Below are 22,655 nucleotides of genomic sequence, written 5' to 3'. Positions count from 1 at the left end.
AAAGAATAAATAACGAACGCTCCCGAACTTCCAGGTTCCTCCAGGCATAAATGCAACGTGTACTCAAATTTTAGAATAAAATTAAGTTCAAATTGTGTGACTGTCCTCCCAGAAATTACTTAAAGAAGAATCTGAATGTAGCGTTAAACTGCTGTCTTGTTGTAAACATGACTTACGTTTTTATTTCAGTTTATACACCTGAGCAATTGAGAGTTAAGAGCCTTGCTCAAGGGCCTTGCAGCGGCAACTTGGTGGACTGGGATTCGAACCAATGACCTTCCGATCACCTTAACCACTGAGCTACCACATCGCTGTTACTAGGGACCCATGTGGCTATAAACACATTTCATTAAAGTATTTCAATTGTTTTAATTTATTATTTAAACACATATAATAATTTATGCTTTAGTTTAGAGCCATATAAAGGAAGCTTTTATTATTTTATTTTTTTTTACATATACATGACAGCACAGCGAAATTCATTTGTACGGACATCGCTTCCTCGGAGGACATGAGACAGCATCCATGAAGCAGAGAGGACTGAGGTTTGCCCAAGGGCCCAACACTGATCAGTAACAAAGAGCCTTAACCCATACAGTAAGTCTCCACTCCAACTTTATGCAAGCCTGACGACGGAAGAACTCCTGAACTCAACCACACTGCACTTTCTGACTGTTACGAGATGGTGACACCTTCCATCTAAATATGTAAAAAAAAAAAAAAAAGTTTCCTTTTTTATAAAACTTCATATATATATATATATATATATATATATATATATATATATATATATATATATATATATATATATATATATATATATATACATATATATATAACACCTTTTATAAAAGGCATAACTTTATATTGTCTTTCACCAGACACAAAACAGAAAAGGCACATTAAGACCACCGAATTTTTTATTTCTGTACAATATGTAAACAATTTTTTTAATTGTATTATATACAACAGTTCTTTATAAGAGCTAAGGATGTACTGAACAGTCAACAGTCAATGTAAATATAAGGGAGGCTGCTGTAATGGTGTTATTGTACTGTAATAATCTGTAATAACGCATCCCAATTTCAGTTATGATCTTCCAGCCTCAGCTTTGGTAAGTTTTGCTGGACCATTCTATTTCTGTCGATCATACAGGGGTATTATAAACATTAACCTAACTGTTCTGATAGAAAATAAAATAATAAAATCAGAAATATTACAGAATGCTCTGTGAAAATGATTCAACAGTAAGATTCAACCGGTTAGAAAAACAGTAATGAAATGTCTCATAATTCCGAATGTACAATGTGAAATGAGATGAAATATTATTATTAATCTGATTTTAATGCACAAATATAACAAAACCGTTTGGTCAGATATAATTAGGTAAAAAAAACAACAACAAAAAAACTAATTAAAAAATATAAAAAACCCATAAAGGGCAAAGTGCGAGTGAAGGCAAATGTGTTTAAATAATAAAAATAAAGTGTGTGATTCTTTAACAGCAATCAGCCTGGTATCATATGATCCACTGAGATTATTATACCATGCCATATTTAATACACTTTGATTCAAGAAAAAAACAACATAATGACACCACTTGGGAACACTAATGTTTATAGACGATCTAATCAAACTTTTTTGTCCTTCTGAATAGTAAATGTTTTAGTGGTGTGTAGAGAAAATAAAATATAATGCAGTCTGAGTTTCATATCACCAAACAAAAAGTTGGACGAATTAAATACGAATATAAACAAATATTAATTTTTACAATTTGTGAACTATTAAAAAATAAAATGAAACTCTCACATTTTTGTACCAAACCCCCATATATATATATATATAATTTTATTTTTTTAAGAAATAGGCAACTTGCAATAAAAATGTAACACATGACTGCCTCTTCAGTATGAGCCGAAACACAGTAAACATCATCATTTTATGTCTTGATCAGCAATATCCACAGGGAGTTTCATTTGACACCTAAACCATATATTTACCCAAATATATTCCAATTATGAACGTGTTTATATCTTCATATCTTCACTCTAGCTGGTGAGAGGATTACCGTTTAAACGGCGAGACGAAAATTTAACAGTTTTTGAGTGAAGCACTGAAGCCAAATAGCGTTTGAATAATTGTACGAATTCCCCACAAACATGGACTAAGCACAAAAATACCACTGCTTTGTGTAAATATCGTTCACAGTAATCGTGTTGGTACTGAGGAGATAAATGAATAAGCCAATCAGAAAAAAATGTTCTGGACTGCAATTAAGAATCGAGTAAAAAATAAAAAAAAAATAAAAAAAACCAAAACAAAAAAAAGTAAGTCTCTAAAGAGGTCTGCTTGTGTCTTTAATGCCTTATAGAACCGAGAACTATTGAAACTATTATTGATGCAAATATGTAAATCAGCCTCCCAAAGTGTTAAACACAGATCCTGGCAAGACAACATGAAAAGTATTTTTGTTTGTAGTGACAGAACTTGATTATGTTTTGTACATATGTGCAATTGTAAGTGCTGTGAGCTAGGAAACACTGACAGTGACACTGTCCTTCGATTTGTCCACATCGCTGTCCTTGTCTGAAGGAGGAGCTCCTGCAGTCTCTCGAGGCGAGTTCTGACTGTTGTTGGGATGGCCAGAAATCTTAGTCATGCCGTCTGTGTTTGACTCGGTGTCTGGCTCTTGCTGTGATGACGTTGCTAAAAAATAAACAGATAGAAATAGAAATCAGATCAAATCTAATGATATGTGAAAGCAGGAGAGGACAATTCACTACCAAGAGGTAGGGTAGGATATTAGTCCTTTGGGCTAGTTAATAAATCTATGATTTGTCCATTCCTGAAACAACAGTAGTAGATAATGAACGGTTATCGTACCAGACTGTGTGCAGGACTTCATGTGTTCTGGCCAGTGTGCTTGTTGGCAGGGGTAGTCACAGTAGCTTGTGTTCCAGCAGCAATAGAAAATGGCCTCTTTCTTGCAATTGGCACACCACTGCTTCTTCTTGGTCTCGTCGACCGCCTGCTGTTTCTCCATCTCCATTTGCTTCTTCACTTCTGCGACCAGCCGTTCTCGCTCCTGCTCCAGACTCTGCCGCATCTCCGCCATGGTCAGCTCTGCGTCAAATGCAAGGCGTATAAATGTAAAAAGGATTCATTTCCCATGCTAACTTGCTTTTCCTTATTTTCACAGCACGATATGTGCGAAAAGGCACAAAAACACAGATGGGTACTAATGTAGAATTTGTCCGTGCGTGCTTTGTGGACTAAAAATGACAAACCTAAATTGTGCTTCATCTCTGATAACTCCTGTTGGTGGAGCCACTGCAGCTTTTCGATTTCGATCCGTAACCGCCTGATCTAAAAGGCAAAATAAGGGCATGTCACAGGTAAAGCTGGCAAAAATTGCTATAATACCATTTTATTATGAGCGCTGTATTCATCTTTAAGTGTTTCATACTTCTGCTATTGTGTTTCCTGAAGTGCTCTTGGAGAGGTCGTTGTATATTTCCGTCATTGTCCCCTTGATTGCATCCATGATCTGTCGATACACGTTATAATAATTCGCTCAAATCAGTGACACATCGATGATTCGTTAATAACTCATGACCTTGGTATCACAACGATGGATGTCCAATTCAATTTTAAACCACGCTATCATTTAAAATCCCGTACACATCACAGATCGTCTCTTAAAAACCCAAATTAATAAGAAACCGAAGATTAATATTTGGATTAACTTGTCTAAAACTTTTTTTTTTCAAAGAGTACGGAGAAGATCTGGAATCTTACTTTGTTGGTATATTTTGCAATGTCAGCTGCAACGTCAGCAGATGTGGTAGGGATTTGTAGATCTCCTGCCATGGAGGATGAAGAGGATGAGGAGGAAGAGCTAACTGTGACGCCTGCCATTATGGCTGCAGACACAGGGGTGCTGGTGACCAGAGTGACAGCCGAGGTCGAGGTGCTGTGTGGGGAATCTTTCTGCTGCACAGCTGCAAGAAATAAAGCGGTACAAGCTTAGTTCTGCATATCGGTACGACAAAAGATTCGACGTTTTGAACTAATTGAATCACGGAACAGTTTGTGTAATTAAATGTGTCTAAGTCGTTGTTCAAACCCATTCTGGGGCCTACCTACCCTTAACAGCCTGTCGTGTCTGATATCGAGTGCTGGAAGAAGACGGTGAAGACGACGCCTGCTGTGCTTGCGATAATGTCTGTGCCTGAGTGTGAGGCTGGGTGTGGCTCTGCTGCTGCCTCTGCACCTTCTGCATGTGCCACTTCTGAGAAGACGTCTGAAACTTGGCCCCAGGGTTCCACACGACGGCTCGCTCTACCACCGGCACGCTCTCGCGGGGCAACAGGGGGCGCTGTTTCTTCACCGTACTGGTGGGGGTGGAGGAAGGCAGGGCTGTTGGTAGGGCGGTGTTAGGCAGGGAAGAGGAAACAAGGGCGGTGCTGCTAGGGACGGCGGGGATGGTGACTACATTTAGAGGAACTGCCATGGGAGACTGAGAAGGGTCTTTAAGGCCTGGAGTGGAAGAGGGTGTCGAAGGAGTTTGTGATGGTGCAAGGCTTCCTGCTGGAGCTCCTTTAGCTAAATGATACAAATATATAAATTAGATGCATGTATAAGAAGGTAAAAGAAACCACGCTGTTATGTTACCACACTGGTAATATATCCTGAATAACGATTAAATATGAGATCGGTTTGAATTTGCTATAATATTTGTAGTTATTAATTAAATTAACATTAAAGTAGCTCCGTTTTTTTTACAGAACAAAGTGACCACCGTCTTGCACGCTTGGTTCGCGAAGTCTTGTGAAGTCACAGGCCAAACTTTACCCAGATGAAGTGAGTGTGAAGTGAAAGTATGCTGTACCAGAAACACGTGTCTTTTACATCCTGTGTCCTTTAAATACACTCCACTTATATATGAGCAAGCATGCGACTGCTACACAAGTGAAGCATACCGATGAGCTCTGTTTCTCTCTAAAACTTCCTCGATGTGATTATTGACATGATCTGCATCCCAAATATCCTGAAAACTCGTCCTCAAAACAGACCTTTCGGGAGGATGAAGAGGTTTTGAAAATTAAAAACTAATTGTAATAGCAAAACCGTTTATAGTATGTGACATGAGACACGATATTAGATTTTTTTTAATTTTGTTAGAGACACGATAAAAAAAAGACATGATAGTATCTCTGCAATGTCTTCCACCTCGATGGGATATTCATCATTTAAAGATGTCAATTAAAGGGTCCGTATTCATAAAGATTCTAAGAATGATCTCAGAGAGCTCCTAAATTAGCTTAAAATCGAAGAAGAAAAAAACGTCTGCGCTGTGTCTGATATATTATATTGAGTTTCTTAAGGTTTAGACATTTAGTCTTTGGATGTTGAGCGGACGCGGAATTCACCCTCGGTCTTGGAGGCTGCGGGCTCCTTGTGTGCGGTGACAGCGGCTGAGTCTTTCCTGCGCCTCTTCCTCTCTCTTCCTCCTGGTTCTTCTCCCAAATCAATCACTAGTTCTCGCTCTGAGTCTGAATCCATGTCTACGTCGACAGACACAGGCTTCCTGGCTTCCTCTGTCGCCTTGGACTTCTCTCGTGTACCGGGAGACGCCGGTGCTGCTTTGGGAGCTTCTTTGTCCATCTCAACAACTGGCTTTTCTTTGGCTTGAGAGACACCACTTCCCAATTTCTCAGCTTTAGTCAGCGAGCTAGATGTACCAGATGATTCTGTGCTGCTGTCCTTGTCTTCGCCAGCAGGGGATGTTGGTTTGGGCTTCTTTTTTGATGGTTCTTTCTCTGGTTTTTCATCAGCAGCTGAATCCTTGGTGCTCTTTGGTTTTTGATCGTGGTCACTGGCGTACTCGCTGTCACTGGAGTCAGACTTGTCAGAGTCGTCCGAGTCGCTGTGTTCCTCGTCTTTGTACACATCCTCTGATATCTCCTCTATACCTGTTTAGAGCAGAGGTGAGAAGTGGCATCTTAGGCATGGTTTCTTTTTTTTCATGTCAGTCAGAAACAACAATCGCCTTCTACACAGAAAACAGACTTAGATCCTATAAAAATCTACATTTTCCTGGAGGTCGAGAAGTGACTTAACTTGCCTATCTAAAAACAGTATATTAATGTATACATTTTACTCTCAATTTTTAAAATATCCAACCTCCTTCACTTTTTTTTGTTATATTTTGTTTTAGATTTGTCTAGATCTAGTTTCTATTGGGAAAGCTATCATCAAGGCTCACAGAATGCAAGCTAGTCTGTATCATTAATTATCGGGTAAGCTAAAAGTAAGGTTGGCTTTAGTTTAATCCACAAAAAAAATATTCCTGAGTGAATTTAGGCATTGATTTCTGATTTGTTCAATTTGTTCGTGTCTGTAAGCTCACCCAGTTGTGCTTTGCAGCTCTCGATGGTCTTGTCGAGGTTGAGCTGGAAGCGGCTCCTGATCTGTCTTTTAGGGGACGTGAGTGAGGCCTGAGCTCCCTGCTGCTGCTGCACAGTCTCACTCAGCTCCTTTAGATCCATCTCGGCCTTACTGCGGTCTGAAACGAGATAGAGATATGCCAGACATACATACGCATGTGGGGATCAGCACAGGTTTTAGAAATCATGACATTTAAAGGCCACAACAATAAAAGAAGCCGCATCCATCTGGTCACAACGACTACCGGCCTGTCACACTGACCCCTATCATTATGAAGAGTTTGAGTGACTGGTCGTGCAACACATAAAATCCATTCTTCCTCCCGCCACGACCCATTCCGGTGTCCGTACAGTACCAACAGGTCCAAGGAGGATGCCGTCTCAGCCGCTCTCCATACAGCTCTTACACACCTGGACTTCAAAGACTCTATGTGCGAATGCTGCTCTTGGATTTTAGTTCAGCATTTAATACTGTCATCCCCCAGCAGCTAATAAACAAACTCAGACACCTGGGACTCCTCTGTAACTGGGTGGTGAACTTCTTATCAGAGAAACCACAAAATATACAGATTGGCAGAAAAACATCTAAGATCGCCACGCTAACCACAGGGGCGCCACAAGTGTGTGATCAGCCTGCTTCTCTTCACCCTGTTGAGCCACGATTCTGTACAGTTAAAAAAAACGCATCTTCAGGTTTGCAGGACACGACTGTCGTGGGCCTCATCACCACAACAACGAAACAAACTACAGGAGCGAGTCAAGGAGGTCCAGTCATGTATTGACAACAACCTCTTCCTCAACGTGGGGAAGACCAAAGAAATCGTCATCGAATTTAGAACCGGACCTCCACAGCACCCCTCTCTGTGGAGAAGGTGAGCAGCACTAATGTCCTACAGGTGCATATCTCTGAGGACCTCTCCTGGATGACAAACACCACATAGCTGGCCAACAAATCTCAGTCACACCTCTACTTCCTCCAAAAACTGAGGAAAGCAAGAGTCTCACCTCCCATCCTTCTACCATTGAGAGCATCCTCACCAGCTGCATCACTGTGTGGTACGGAAGCTGCACTGCCTCCTGTCGAAAGACTGCAACGCTGAGTGAATGCAGCTTGCAAGATCATCTGTGTTTCTCTGCACTTCCTTATGGACATCTTCCACACCTGCCTCACTAGCAGAGCCATCAGCATCGCTCACACAAGTCAAGACACTTCAGTGAGAAGGTCCCGGAGCCTCCAGGCTCGCTCCACAAGACTCTTAAACAGCTTCATCCATCAGGCTGTCAAGATGTAGAACTCTGTCCATTTTGCATCCCCCTTTCCTACCTACTCATGAACTTTACAAATCTACAGCTCACATCACACTTCCATCACACTGTCACACTTCTGCTATCTGTCTTGCACCATACAAATGCCTTCATACTCAGAACTCAGAATATTTACATATATTTGCACCGTACAAATTCACTGTTTACAATTTACTCAGATTTATGAGATATATTCACAGTACAGCTTTAATTAGAGAAGAAACAGCTTACCAAGATTAAGATTTAAGATGCTGCCTGTAGTGGGGGTCTTCTCCTGTTTAATGGGTGTGTTTGGGACTGTACAGTGAAACGGTTTGGGGCTGTCCGTTGCGCTGCCTGCAGGACCGGCTCGTGGAGCAGAAGGGGACGCTGTGGACACCAAGGGGCTGCTTAATTTGGATGCATATATAAAAGGTTAAAGCTGGGGTGTACGTTGTTTGAGAAATGCTTCAGAAAACTGACTCTGGCCGACAAACAAAACTAACGTGTAGCCAATGAGCAGAAAGGGGCATGTTTTTTCAATATGTGGCGGAGAGAGTGTTCAGTGACATTAGCCGAAAGCGATCGAAACATTGACATGGCGGATAAAAACGAAAAGCGAAAAAAGGCTTAAGATAAGGCAAGAAAGAGGACCTGTGTTAATATAGGATCAGCTTTCCAGCGCTGGAGAGAACCGAAGAAGCGGGAAGGCCTTGCGATAGGACGCTGAGGTCGCTTTTTTCCTTCTCGATAGCTGGTTTTGGTTAGGTTGGTTTTGCTTTGTTTCACAGAACTAATATATGCCGTCCTTTGCATGGTTATGCTTGTGCGTCATTTTTGCTTGTTTGTTTATCTGCAATCGTATTGTTCTTCCCTTCAGCTATGATAAAGATGCATTTCTTTCCATTAGTTGCCTGGGTTACGTACAGTGTGTATGTGTGGGCGGAGCTATCAATACAGGGGTGGGACCCATTTGGGTTAGGGGCGTGTTTGTTTTGGTGATTTCAAATGTCAACATTGGCTTTCAAACAACGTACACCCCACCTTTAAGAAGGTTAAAATGCTCAACGAAAACCGAAAGCTCATGAAAATCTATTTTAGTTTTTTCTTTTGCTAACAAGGTGGATTCGACTCCAATATGCAGGTTTAGTCAAGGTGGAACAGAAAAGGTATTAAAGTATATATATCGTTTTTAGCCATCGGCAGCCTAATTAACAGTTTATGTGAAATGAACGGGCTAAATCGAAATCTCAGTAACATCAAACAAGCATAAAGTATTAGGACTGTACACCAATTTACCTGCAGGTCTGACTAACAGCTAACATGTTGACGTGGTATAAAAAAATCAAATCTACATTTTAAAATAATGTTAACTGGTTTCAGTTGCGAAAACTTTAGGAATAGAAATAGAAATGAGCACCGCAATCTTAAGGCAAGCTGCAGATTTTCTTCCAGTTTTTTTTTAAAAATTAGAATCTGAATTCAAGGACCAGAAATGATTAAGATTAAGATAAAAATCATACTACAGAAGAAATATAAAAATTCGGTTTCAATCAAAGCTCAATTTGGCATGTTTTCAGAGAGAAACCTAGATAAAAATGTACAATAGAACATAATATTAACCTAATCTGACTATCAGTATAGTGAAGTACTACCTGTGCTATCGAGAGATTCTTCTCCTGTGCTGTGGTGTTGCAGAAGTGCTCTGGTCTGGCTCTTTTCTCCGCCTTCCTGCTCGCCGTCAGAGCCGGTATGGGCGGAAGAGTTAGTGCTCATCGGTGATCGTGGTATGTCTGGCATAGTGATACGCCTACCGGTAGTCCCTCCACCACCCATGCCGGCTGGCACGACGCCCTTGCCTACATGTGCTGCTGTCATATCAAAGCTAAGCTTGATCTTCTCCTGTTTTTCAGGTTTGAATGAGCCAGCGCCGGGGTTTGCTGGGTCGAGTAGCATTTGGAACTGGTTGTCGGGCGTGTAGGGTGTGCGGAACGGGGCGTAATTGAAGATGGCGAATTTTTTCCGAATGTTCTCCACATAGACCTCCATCTCCTGCATAGCACTGTTGAAGATGCTTTTGGTCTTCTTTACGGAGAAAGGAATCTCTTTAGACATGAGGTAGCAGTTATTGATTGGGACCCAAGCCCTGAAAATAAAAAAAAAAAGAAATGCAGCATAAATGAACAGAACGCAGTAATGGAGATGATAAGCATGTGCAGATTTTTAATAATATACCTGTCATGTTGTCCAAAGAATCGTGCATCTACTTGCCCGTCTTTGTCTCGTAGAGCTTTGGCAGGCCAGAATGGAAAACCTTTAAGTTTGGCCCACACTAGGGGATGAGGGTTACTCTAAATTAAATATTAAATAGGCTGTTAAGTCACTTGATTTTAATAACATTAATTAATGGATTAATAATCACATATTTATATAGTAAGTACTACTTACGCACGGCTCACAAAACCAGTTGTCCCTTTTCTGGCAGGCTGAAAGATAGCACTCTGGACAGACCTCAATTTCATTCATCTGTACAAATAAATAAATAAATAGATAGATAGATAGATAGATAGATAGATAGATAGATAGATAGATAGATAGATAGATAGATAGATAGATAGATAGATAGATAGATAGATAGATAACCACATAACCACATAAATAAATAGATAGATAGATAGATAGATAGATAGATAGATAGATAGATAGATAGATAGATAGATAGATAGATAGATAACCACATAACCACATAAATAAATAGATAGATAGATAGATAGATAGATAGATAGATAGATAGATAGATAGATAGATAGATAGATAGATAGATAGATAGATAGATAGATAGATAGATAACCACATAACCACATAGATAGATAGATAGATAGATAGATAGATAGATAGATAGATAGATAGATAGATAGATAGATAGATAGATAGATAGATAGATAGATAGAGATCTGAAAAAACTGGCACCAAATTTGCATATTTCATTTGAACTTTTGCATTCATCTAAAAGTTTTAAACCCTGTTACACTCACTTCATGTTCACAGATCTTTATGATAACTTTAGCTGTTGTGGTGAGCTTATGGTTTCCTGGAAAATATGAACAAATAGTTTTTTTCCCCACACAAATCAATAACAGCAGCACATTTACATACAGTATATGAATCGGTTTTATATCCAACCTCCATTGTAAATAATGCAGTTGTGTAAAATCCACTTCACATCAGCCAGGAATGCTTCAGTAGAGCCATACATTTTCTTTTTGATATTCTAAATAGGAATGAAAAAGGGGAAAAATAAATCATTAAACAGCTCCAGTCCAAAGCAGATGACATATTAGAGCAAGATGATTTTTTGGGGGTTTTTTTTCTTCTTGATTACCTTTTCTAATGTACAGAGATCCATGGGATGAAAAATATACTCAGCATAATCAGGATGCTGATCCAGACACACTGGCTTCTGAAACGGTTCTGTCTGGAGAGAGACAGAGAGAGACAGAGGGAGACAGAAATAGGTTGAAATATTTAATTTCCTCGATAATTTAAAACAGCATGTATGGAAGGAATTGTGGATTTACTCTAACGTAACTCTGCTTCTCATGAGAAAAACACTATACAAGTTAAAGGCTAAAATGGATGTCAGGAAAAGTCCTGGCGTTAGTAAATGTCCACGGCGAGCGCTTACACCTGGCTGTTTCATCTTCTGGAGGGCGAACTTGAGAAGGTAAGATAGCTGGTCCAGTGTGAGCATGGTCATTGCCTTGCTCTGGGTCTCGATGCACTCTGCAACAGTTATTTTCTGAAAAAGAAGATGCATTATATTTTGACTCACCTCTTCAACCCCCTTTACATATGTTCAAACATTAAAGACGGGGTGCACGATGTTTGAAAGCCAATGTTGACATTAGAAATCACCAAAACAAACACGCCCAGGGTTTCCCGCAGCACTTTGCAGTTCGGGCAGCCCCCCTAAGCTGGGAAACCCTACCGCCTTAACTAGGTCGTCCAAAAAAAAATTCCGTTTCACAAAAGGCCGTCAAGTGCATCTCGGAGAATAGTGCGGACACGCTTCATACCGCGAGCAGGCATGTGCGTAACACGGCTGAAATGAGAGAAAGACGTGGTCCTTCACTATCTGGAGGATAACTAGCCAGTTGATAAAACGCGTGTCCGTTAGAGCTGTAAGTGGAATTATGTTTTGGGTTTATTTAAGCCTGTTATCATATTAGTCTATAGTTCTTGCAAATTTAAAGTAAGTTAGCTAGTGATTTTGTTGTTTGAGTTCTTCACCTGCTAGTTAGGTTGCACGTACCTGTTTTTAATAATTGTTAAACGTAGTACAGAGTCTGTAGTCTATCTCACAAAGTTAACCCTACCACCTTAACTAACAAATTTTCCCCTAACCCAAACAAGCCCCTAACCCAAACAAGTGTCACCCCTGTTTTGATAGCTCCGCCCAAACATACATACATAACCCAGGCAACTACTATGGTGGAACCTGCTGGGGCAGCTGACCGAGGGTATATTTTTATCAATAAATGAACTCAATGAGTAATACTATAGTAATACAAATGTGTTTTTGTAGTACTGTGTGTTGTACCATGAAAGGTTTAGCTCCGTTTCACACGGAAGACATTCAGTTCTCTCCAGAGCTGGAAAGCTGATCCTATAATAACACGGGTCCTGCTTCTTTCCTTATCGTAAGCCTTTTTTCGCTTTTTGTTTTTATCCAGCATGTCAATGTTTCAATCGCTTTCTGCTAATGTCAGGCATGCGCACTGAACACTTTCAAGACACGCCCCTTTCTGCTCATTGGCTACACGTTTGTTTTGTTTGTCGGCCCGACTCAGTTTTCTGAAGCCTTTCTCAAACAACGTACACCCCACCTTTAAAGATGTAATAAGCTTCTTAGTGAATTCTGAATTTACAGCCCATGGTAAAAACAGAACCGTATCAAGCCTTTTTTTTTTGCTGCTATCAATAGGGACAATAATTTCATTTATCTGCTCTGATGACCAATTTCAGTTACGTAATTTCTGGTTCACTTGACCTTTCATGTACACTATTATTTATTATATACTGGTATAGAGTGTGCATTACTATTTGTAGCTCATGTGTGGTAATGTTGAGTAGTTCTATTGTACAGAAGTGAAATGAATTAGTGAGTATTAGCGAGACTGCACAGCAGCCGAGGCCAGGTATATTTTTGTTTAATGAACCTGTTGTTCTCTTTATTCATACTTGGTCATATTAAAAAGCCGAGACTGGCAGGTAGGCAGGTATGACACCTATCAACTTGGTAAGGGCAAAGGCTAGTAAGTGCTTGCTTCACTTTTTAAAAACAGTCAAACCCCCTCAGAGGATAGCAGTACCGTTTCTCTTCAACATACATGATCTCACAGTAGCTTATGACCAGCTGAAAGGAGAACTTGTAATTACAGTGCATGTCTCCCACCCAGAAAGCCTGGCCATATTGGGATGGCTGTGACATCACTGTGACTCAAATCTCCCAACAATAAAGCAAGCGCTTTCCTGCGTAGCTTTGAAAACTCTTAGACAGGACGTAGCAGTGGCGTACTCGCAGAATGCAATCTTTTCACAAGCACAGCTAGGAATGTGTACAAAATGTACAAATATACCATGCATTAACTCATGACATGTTTGTTAAACAAAGCTACCTTTGTCACTTTTTTAGCACTTGAAGTGCTGATCAATTATTTATATTGCTGGGAAAACACCCCTGTCAAGTATCTGTGATCTACGCACTTCCGATCCTGCAGATATTTATGATATACCTCGCATACGGACGGCAGTGTTAAGTGTGTGCCAATACCTCACACTCGGGACAGAACCAGTCGCCTTCAGGCTCAGCAGCCAGTTTGAGACACTTGGCATGGTAGACGCGTGGGCAGAGCTCACAGCAGAGCACCTGGCCCTCGCGATGGCACACCCAGCAATAGAAGTCGTTCCTGCCGTCCTGCGGTACAACATCAACAGGGTCTGTGGTGAGTGCGGGCTGCTTCACATAGTAAAAGGGACCATGTCTTAGTTCGGACTGGAACGTAGGTGAGAAAAACAAGAGAGCGGGGGTTTCAAAATAAAGGCAATGCAGGTAATGACACACAGAGGTAACACCGCAGATGTACACATTAGAAACCCACATAATCTCTGCACACTTGTATTGAAGTTCAGTGATCATTACATGCATTTTTTAATTTCCATGCAAAATTGTATTTAAAACATTCCGAAATCTTGTTATCGTCCTATCATCGTATCCTGTAGTTTCTACCGCACTTGAATTTGTAGCTACAAGAGCAATTTTTTCCTTTCTGAACTTCAATCTAATCTACCAAGTTAACGTCTAACGATCGCAGAGAAAAGAGCAATAGAAAGGCATTTATTTATTAATGCTGAATAGTTGCTGAAGTTTGTGTCGGTTGCATAGCTAATTAAATTAAAAGATTTGGATGAAACTGATCAGACTGATTGAATAAAAATGACATTTTTCGCAGTCTATCAGAAATCACTGAGACGTTGCTTACGACGTACTGTAGATGAATGTACTTTTGCACAGCAGCAACAGTAAAGGCTGACCTCGCTTGCTGTGTAATGCAATCCTGAGTGCTTTACTTAGTCAGTATAAAAGAAAGCACGACTACAATCTTCAGACAGATAAAATAAACCGAGAGCAGGCATAATCATGTCATAGTCTTTGAGTTGGCTAAAGAATTTACCTGCCATTTCAAAATACAACCCTTGTCCACAGATACACCCAAGATACTTCATCTATGAAGCAAAATAAATCAGCTGATGAGCAACACTGTTAAATATGTAATAATTTTCCAGAAACTCTCTGTGGATTTTTTATTATTATTATTATTTATTAATTTTTATTTTTTTTTTGCAGTCTGAATTTGCAGACTGAAAATCAAGCCCAAGGGGTCTGACATAGTTCTAGCTGAACCCCTAATAGCATCAGTATAACAACAGATGGTACATAATGGATAAAGATCATTATAGTAACTATTACTAATAACTATTGTTTTAGAACAGTTTAAAGAAAGCGATGAACCTGATCTTTGCTGCTGTTGACGGCTCCCGGTTTCTTCTTCTTTTTGACAGGGCTAGGAGACGTTTCTGAAGAAGAGTGTCCGTTGGACGAATGCGGTGGGCTAGGTGCTTTGCGCTTTGGGGCGGTACGCTCCACTGACCCTGGATCAGACACTGTATGAAGTTAAAACTCAAGACGGTTAGAGAAAATGCAAGTGAGCATCATATATGAATTTTACCGAGCGTTATGTTCTTCATACCTTTGGATCGTGTGGCAATCTCCATTCCTTCAATCGCATCTGATTCTGTCTTCGCCTCCTCGTCTGCTAAACTGCCGTACACAGACAATGTTTATGTACACGTTGTTTAAAAAAGTTTAACTGATCAGAATGTACGGTATTAAAAAAATGCCATTTTTTCAAGATGAGTGCTTTTCCAGTTTTTGCTACTTTTCCCACACTGCTCTGAAGTCTATAATTCTTTTATTTCTATTTTGTCATATATATATATACACAGTACAAATCTTTAGTACTCTGTTTGGGTTTGGTTTCAGTTTGAAATTCATCATGACTGGAACTACTGATGCATCAAAACTTAAAATGGTACAAGTGTACAAAGAGGAAATGCCACACATGATAGCACTTCACTTCTGCAAACATTGAGCACTGAGATATGAACAATTCCTTTCCCCAGGCTCTACAATTTGCTCGTGACTCAAAGGACAATTCACAGCACCTTGCACACGTTTTTAATGAACCATGTTCACCGGTACTGCTGTACCTGTCAAAATCCGTGCACTAGTGCTTACTATAAACTATGTTTGATGACAGCATACTAATACGAAAAGTAATTTCCTCGTTTAACAAGCACCAAAATCACAAACTTGTACTCATCCCTGCTAATAATAAATGCATGCAGAGAAACAGTCTTATTTGTCAGTGGTTTCGCATTAAAATCTCAATCGATCCGTTGAGCAGGTCACGTAAAAGTACTGTGGTGGTTAGACGGCTAGCGGAAACTTTGACGCAACCAAGTAGTCTCGATGAATTTCGTCTTGTCCGGTTTATTATTTCCTCTGCTTTGAGTGTGGAAGAGAGAGAGGGTTCTCAGTGAAAGAGCTTCTTTGACAAAAGCCCAGGGTCTCCCTCAGTGTCACTGCAGGAGACTTTTCAAAACAAGAGAGGTCTGGCGTGCACAGACATACACTGACCAAAAAGCATGCTGCAATCAGGTTTAATACAAAAATTTGGACAAGAAAGTCTTTCATTTGTTTGCGGTTAAATGAAGGTAAAACGTCTGAGCCAAACCAGATGGCACACAAAAACATGCGGTTCCCAGACAATTAGATCAGAGAGGCCAAGTTCATGTTTGCTTCATACTTTCCTTTTTTTGATGTAGATGTGCATGCTTTAAGAGAACAAACTCAACAAAACATATAAATATAAGCAGGGTAGGAGGTAAACAGATAGTGGATAATGAAGGAAATGGTTGCCTCTGCAAAATGAATAATGTATCCAGAGGGTGGGGATGATATTGCCTTCCCTCACTCCACCACCAACACACAGCCTAGTCACAAGGACAGCTTGAGGCAAACAAAGGTAGTTTTTATAACCAGTCTGCTGGAAAATACATATAAAAGTATATTTCTATATTCCATGAAAAGTAAGAGAAGGCCTTATTCATAAAGATATGTGGCAAGCTATATTATTATTATTATATAGCAATGCAGTATACGGTGTACATTATCAGTATACAGCAGTTTTTAGTCCACTGCAATAGTTCAAGCCATTATAATAATTGTGTTGTCACAGGTTAGGCAATAAATGACACTCAGACATTGCTGTTGTGCTGTTTTCAACCCTCTACACCATGCCCTGGTCTTTCCATCAACAAAACAAAACAACCACCTGCTATCAGCTGTCTGTGCTCTCATCCAGTCTAAACATAAGTGAAGGGGGGTAGTAATGCAATGCCTATTTCTGCACGCTTTGTACCCTATGACTCACGAATCTTAAACACGTCATTCGATTACGGTTAATAACACGGTATTATAAGGATCTTTTGGATACAATTAAGCTGGAGAATTCCAGTTCCAGGATAATCATCTTCCTGTCAAGGCAGCAATATCATGATGGTTTGATTCTTCCCTTCTCCCTTCTGCATTTCTGGGGGACAAAAAAAAAATGAAAGCACACACATACACATACACACACACACTCGCACAAGACAACATTTTCAGAGGCTGTGCACTTGCCATCTTGGCCTCCTCCTCTCATCCACCATGCATGCACCACCCATCCTCAGCAACAGCCATTTCTACTCCCACAATCAATAGCACCATTTCACCTGGCATTAAACCTTCGCACGGCAAAGCAGCATGACACGGATATAATCATTTTCCTCGTCACATAAACTGACATCGCACTAACCAGCACATGAACTTAAACAATCGCATGATGCATAATAACAGCGTACCTTATTTTTCTTTACGTGCACAGTGAACAGGTTCTTCAGGCAGGGCTTTTTTTATATGGATTCTTTTTCCTTTCAATTATAATAGCTGGTAAGGGATGAGACAAAGATGGGTGCAGAATTTTCCAGAAGGGCCTTGCTCTCTCTCCCTGCCGCTCTCGGTGCAATTGTCAATCTTTAACCTCAGCTGTGGGCTGCCGATTGGTTTGAGAGCCACACGGAGGCGCGTGATTGGGCGCTCGGTGCTGTGTGGCATGCTGGCTCTCCCTGCTCTCTCCGCTCTGCTCTGATCCACTGCTGCAATGCAGGGAGGGCTGCTGCTGCCATCCGCCATCAAAAACACACTCCAAATCACACTCTGCTTCTTTAAGCCTTCACTGACAAGGCTACATACATATATATATTCTCTCTAGCGCTAGAACGACTTCAGATTACCTGCTATCCCCATGCCTTGTCTAATATCTAAGAGCAGTGAGGGGCATCCATTTTCTATAGCTTTCTGTGGCCACTTTGAGAATGCAAGCTTTGCCAGCAGAGCAGCCCGCAAGAATGCAGTGAGGGCCTTAGAAACACACACACACACACACACACACACACACACACACACACACACACACACACACACACACACATGCACATACTCCCACATAGAGCATAGAGACAAAGAACCAAAAGGAAAATGTAACCTGCCTTATAGGAAACAGCTGCTTTTAAAAATACTCAGCATTTATCGACTGACATACGCAAACTAACAAAGAAACCACCTATATAGATTTTCCTACTATTACTATATGCAAATAACAATAGGCCTAATTTACATTTAATCAACAAACTTTATTTTTTTCCCTCTTACAGTGACAATGGCAAAATGAGCAAATTACCATACCATTTTTTTCTGGAAACCTCCACACCTAACAATACAATTAGAAGGCTGTGGAAATCAAAAACTACATCTTCTAACATAAAGCCAATCTTGGCTTGTTTTTCATAATTACAATAGTTTTATAGTATAGTATTGTTATTTTGAGTGTGGTTTATATATAAATACTATAGAACCAATCTTAAATGCCAGATCTTTAGTATTACAAATAGTTTGAATCCTTGATGCTAGGGGCTTCATTAAAGTACTAAACAATCAGATGTGCTAAATTGACACTTAGATAGCACTATGTATGTCTAAAAAGAGTCTAAGCAGAATGAACAAAAATTCAACCAATTTTCTGTGAAGCCACAGAAAAGCAGGTCTCAAATTGTACAGAGTTGTCGTTTGTGACAACAAGGCATGTACAATCTACATTTATGCTAATGCTATTTCAAGACTGACACCACTGATTTTGTTAAATAATAAATGTAGCCCAAACGTTACTGTATAAAGTAATTATCTACAGTCTGCATATTTTGTTGTCACTATTGCCAGTGGGTCAATCGAGTGGACAACTAACAAAATCCAGATAACTGTGAACAACCCCCGAGTAATCGAGGGAACTACTTGAAACTACTTAGATTTCCAAAACATTGGATTTGCATTGGATTTCCAAAGCATTGATCTGAGATCTAAACAAACACAGTGTTTAATCAGGTAAAGTCAGACAATCAGTCAGAATTAAACAGAAGGCTTTCATCAGATCTGGCAATGGAGGTGTTATCAAACAAATGAAATGAATTTGATGAGAACGGCTATCTGTGGATCGAATAATAAAAAAAAAAAGCTCAGGTCAGGATTTTGGTTTCGAAAATGCATCCAGATTCATTATTTGAGCAAAACTTCCTCTAACCATGACCAATAACAAGAGAGGTGGTTTCGGTGACAGTATTTTTTTTATTTATTTGAACTAAATTGTTTTAGTTCAAACGATTCACTGAAACATGCTGGTTTGTTCGACTGAAAAATGCTCATGCTGGTTAAAATGACCAAAACAAGCAACACCGAAACATAATGAAATTCATGGCATGTTGTAGCCTGCAATGTCAGAAGTTGTCCAATATCGATTATATATTTCGATCTTTTTGCAACCCTAGCTGATTTCTAATTTATCTAATCTAATTTCACAGTTCAGATGCTTAATATTTTGATACATTTTCAACCTAAAATATCTTTAATTTATGAAACGTAAGACGCCTTTTTACCTCCAACTAATTCAGCTTAATTTGGATGTTATTTTTGTCCTTCCTGAGTGTTTTAAGTATACAGTACCAGGCCCTACTACATGGGCAAAAAAAAAGAGAAGCTACCTAAAATGGCTGCCAAATCCTATCCATGATTAAAAAAAAAACCAGTGTCACAGTGCCATCAATGCACAGTACAGAAAGCCAGGTCCATACACTATGTACAGTTACGTGTGTCAGTTATAGGCCATCTGCAGTTTTGTTGACAGAAGATTAATAGATCCAAAGCAAAATGTCGCACTTCTTATTGTCTTACTTACAATAGACAAGATCAGCAATAAACTTCAATATAATTGCAGTATTGCTTATAATGCAGGCCATTCTGCAGCCTGGGTTTCCCCTTACACATACAAGGCCTTCCATTTTGAGAGGCTTGGCCTACACCACTCCTGAATTCCTGCTCAGTGTTACAGCTGAGAAAAAGCACAGAGGTCCATTCTCGTCCTGGGTACACTCACAGCTTAACAAGGGGTTATAAACACAGCAGAGAGAAACACAAAATGAAACACACTGCTGTTGAGTCCTGTTCATGTCAGGATCCAGCTCTGTGCTGTTGGTACAGGATTTTCCCACCTCCCCCCAGAATAAAAACATTATATATTTGTGTTAACACCTTGTACATAATTAGCAGATTTGTTAAACAGAAAGTGAAAGCATAGAAAGCAAACTTACCTCTGTGGATGCATGGCTTAGAAAAGACTTGTGTGTAATGTCAGTGCTTATTAAAACATGGAGGACAGCCCTCAGTCCTCTCTCACTGCATAAGCACTGCCTCGGCACTCCGAGGCAGCCGAGCCAAAAGCCTGCTGTGATTGGACAATGCTCACTGGCAAGCTGGAACATGGCAGCTGATTGGTTGAAATGCTTCCTGGCTAAGTGTCTTTTGTTCAGCCAAAGCTGGGTTACGGGTACGGCTAAAAAGAACTAGGCCTTGACCAATGAATCCATATTGGAAAAGACAAAACCGATTTAAGAACAAGATCTTTTCCCACATATGAACTTTTTTTAAAAACCATTATTTAGGCTGAGTAAGTTAAAACAGACAGACAGACACACACACACAGACAGACAGATAGACAACACACACATAAGGAATCCTTGACACAATGTCAAAGCAATCCACTGAAAAAGGCCATTGTTTTCACAGTTCCTGTTTAAATGAGATACCAAGAAACATCATATAATGCAAATGTATCTACAATAATGTAATTACTTTATAATATTTTAGGTTTTCAGGACTTTCAGAATTTGTCAGCTTACAGCTCATGGATAACAGAACTAGTCATTTTATGGAAGACGGAACTTTAAACCTTTAAATGCCTATCTCAGATTTACAACAGCCTATGACCTAATGTTACCCCCTCTATTTTCTTATCCTTAAATCCTTCATTAACCTCCCCATTTTAAACTATTTATGAATTGTAAAATGGCCAAAAAATGTTATCGACAAAAGTATTTATTATATATATATATATATATATATATATATATATATATATATATATATATATATATATATATATATATATATATATTCTCATGATCTTATAAAACATATCTCATACATCTTAAAAAAATATAAAATTACTTGCATCTATAGTATGGTATTCATATAGTATGATTAGTATGATATTCATTAATCATCTAAAGAAAGAAAAGAAACGAAAGAAACTTTAGGTGTAGACAACGAGCCAAACTACTTTTATAGTAGACCATCAACCAACCTGTACCCCGATTGCTTATATATTACCAACATCCACGACTGATTCAAACATAAATAAGTCAGACACAGTATATGGCATTTTAGTGTTGCTGACAATGATTCAAAAATACGGTGCAAAATCATATCCACTATCCAGTGATGACAGAGTAGACCACAATAGATAAGTGTATTATATTTCAAATGATTATTAATGAAGACAAAGTGGCATAAAAGTGGGCTTTTAAAGATTTTTTATTGTTGCCACCCTGTTGGATCTAAAGTGGTAGGGAATGTAACAGGATCTGTGTCTCTAATGTACCTAAATAGTTTGCAAAGTGCAAGTGTTATTTTGAAACACTAAAGCACACTGTGATGTACCTGAGTGTGTCAAGGGTGTTTTGATGAATCATAGTAATGATTTATTCATTTATCTGGCAGAAAATATTCTTTTTTGATGGAAAAACCAGACGCCACCTATAGTCACGGGTCCGAAACCAAGCTGCATGTTATTTCTTATTCAACCTGCAACGCTTGTGCCTGGGCAGAAATGGAAAGAAGAAAATAAAGATCCAGGTATCCATGTGTGTAAAATGTCACGATCGGTCAAATGTTCATGCTCAAAATTGGTCTCCATCAGGTTATTTGTTTAGAACTCTTAATTCTTTCAAAACAATCAAATCATCCCAGTCCTACTGTCAAAGGGAGCTGATTGTTTTCTAAGCATAATAATGTAATAGCATACAGAGAATGATGGGTATCATTAATGTAGCTGACTTTAAAATGAATGTAAAAATTACTGTACTCGATTTTTTTGAGTGTTAGTAATTTGAAACCTGTGTGTTTTGGTGGCAAATGTGAATAAACACAATGTAGTAAATATAATGGTGTTTGTATGCCAGTATTAAATGGTATATTGACAAAATAAATATTAAGATATATTATCATAATAGTGTTTTTCTCACAGGATTTTTTTTTATTTTTTATTATTTTATTTTATTTTATTTTGCAAGTCAATGAAAACTCTCCCAGCATACTAGCTGAGAATAAAACAAAGTTTTACAGCTAAGCAGAGTTCAAAATTAGTTTAAGTTTAAGTTTAATGAGCTGGCCAGAACTCAATTTAGTTTCCATTTTTAACTCAGTCTGCAACCGTGACGATGTTTTAAGTAAAAAAATGTAAGTAAAAACTCATGCTAAAAGTCTCGACAAAAGTTTACCTCAGACCCAAAAACGCACGCGCGACGCCTCGAGGACAGGTACCTGCCTAGCGCACGTGATAACACAAACAGGGTGGGCTGACAAAATAATCCCAGGACTATAAAGATGATTCATCTTAACACTTAATACACAAACCTGCAATGTATGCAATGTAGTGCTTCCCTGTCCTCTAGACCAGTGTCTTCCTGTGCACTGCACTGATTAACCTACCTGAGTCACCTGACCCAGGTCATCAGCTCAACAAGCTACTAACATTAAATGCAAGCACAGTTGCATTTAAGTTGCAGAAGTTTAATAAGCATGAGTTGTTTTGT

The 22,655-nt window shown here is 39.3% G+C and overlaps 1 protein-coding gene and 1 long non-coding RNA gene across 7 annotated transcripts; one reads left to right on the top strand and one right to left on the bottom strand.

Moving 5' to 3' along the window:
* The first annotated feature begins 2 nt into the window (after positions 1–2).
* LOC113661888 lies at positions 3–14,985 on the top strand. Of its 2 annotated transcripts, none has more exons than XR_003445124.2 (3): positions 3–354; positions 469–597; positions 14,856–14,984. It is a non-coding gene; the product is annotated as an uncharacterized LOC113661888 (long non-coding RNA). The 2 variants fall into 2 exon arrangements; XR_007139940.1 differs by lacking the exons at positions 3–354; positions 469–597 and adding exons at positions 4,510–4,647; positions 4,788–4,863 and having other exon boundaries at positions 14,856–14,985.
* zmynd8 (zinc finger, MYND-type containing 8) lies at positions 903–22,509 on the bottom strand. Of its 5 annotated transcripts, none has more exons than XM_047810038.1 (20): positions 22,477–22,509; positions 15,044–15,114; positions 14,806–14,957; positions 13,567–13,788; positions 11,419–11,532; positions 11,116–11,208; positions 10,917–11,004; positions 10,769–10,824; positions 10,182–10,259; positions 9,969–10,084; positions 9,389–9,879; positions 7,986–8,123; positions 6,413–6,568; positions 5,433–5,975; positions 4,147–4,605; positions 3,799–4,001; positions 3,467–3,547; positions 3,288–3,366; positions 2,884–3,123; positions 903–2,706 (listed from the first exon to the last, which is right to left on the bottom strand). In XM_047810038.1, exons 2-20 carry the CDS (start codon positions 15,066–15,068, stop codon positions 2,531–2,533), a joined length of 3,510 nt encoding a protein of 1,169 aa, XP_047665994.1. In that variant the 5' UTR covers positions 15,069–15,114; positions 22,477–22,509; the 3' UTR covers positions 903–2,530. The 5 variants fall into 5 exon arrangements, with proteins under 5 accessions (XP_047665994.1, XP_027032212.1, XP_047665995.1 ...); XM_027176411.2 differs by lacking the exon at positions 22,477–22,509 and adding an exon at positions 20,094–20,223; XM_047810039.1 differs by lacking the exon at positions 22,477–22,509 and adding an exon at positions 20,094–20,223 and having other exon boundaries at positions 13,567–13,710.
* Between the last annotated feature and the right edge of the window lie 146 nt (positions 22,510–22,655).

This window comes from Tachysurus fulvidraco, chromosome 2 (assembly GCF_022655615.1).
Source record: "Tachysurus fulvidraco isolate hzauxx_2018 chromosome 2, HZAU_PFXX_2.0, whole genome shotgun sequence".
Classification (NCBI taxonomy): domain Eukaryota; kingdom Metazoa; phylum Chordata; class Actinopteri; order Siluriformes; family Bagridae; genus Tachysurus; species Tachysurus fulvidraco.
Note: the sequence above shows the minus strand (reverse complement) of the source record. Positions and strands in the feature narration are given on the sequence as shown.

Bases quoted from the DNA above. Each gene is read 5' to 3' on its own strand.
- zmynd8 (XM_027176411.2), bottom strand. The intron at 10,085-10,181 runs GTAAGTAGTACT...TATTTAATTTAG, and splicing joins ACTGGTTTTGTGAGCCGTGC to AGTAACCCTCATCCCCTAGT. The intron at 4,002-4,146 runs GTAGGTAGGCCC...TATTTCTTGCAG, and splicing joins GACACGACAGGCTGTTAAGG to CTGTGCAGCAGAAAGATTCC.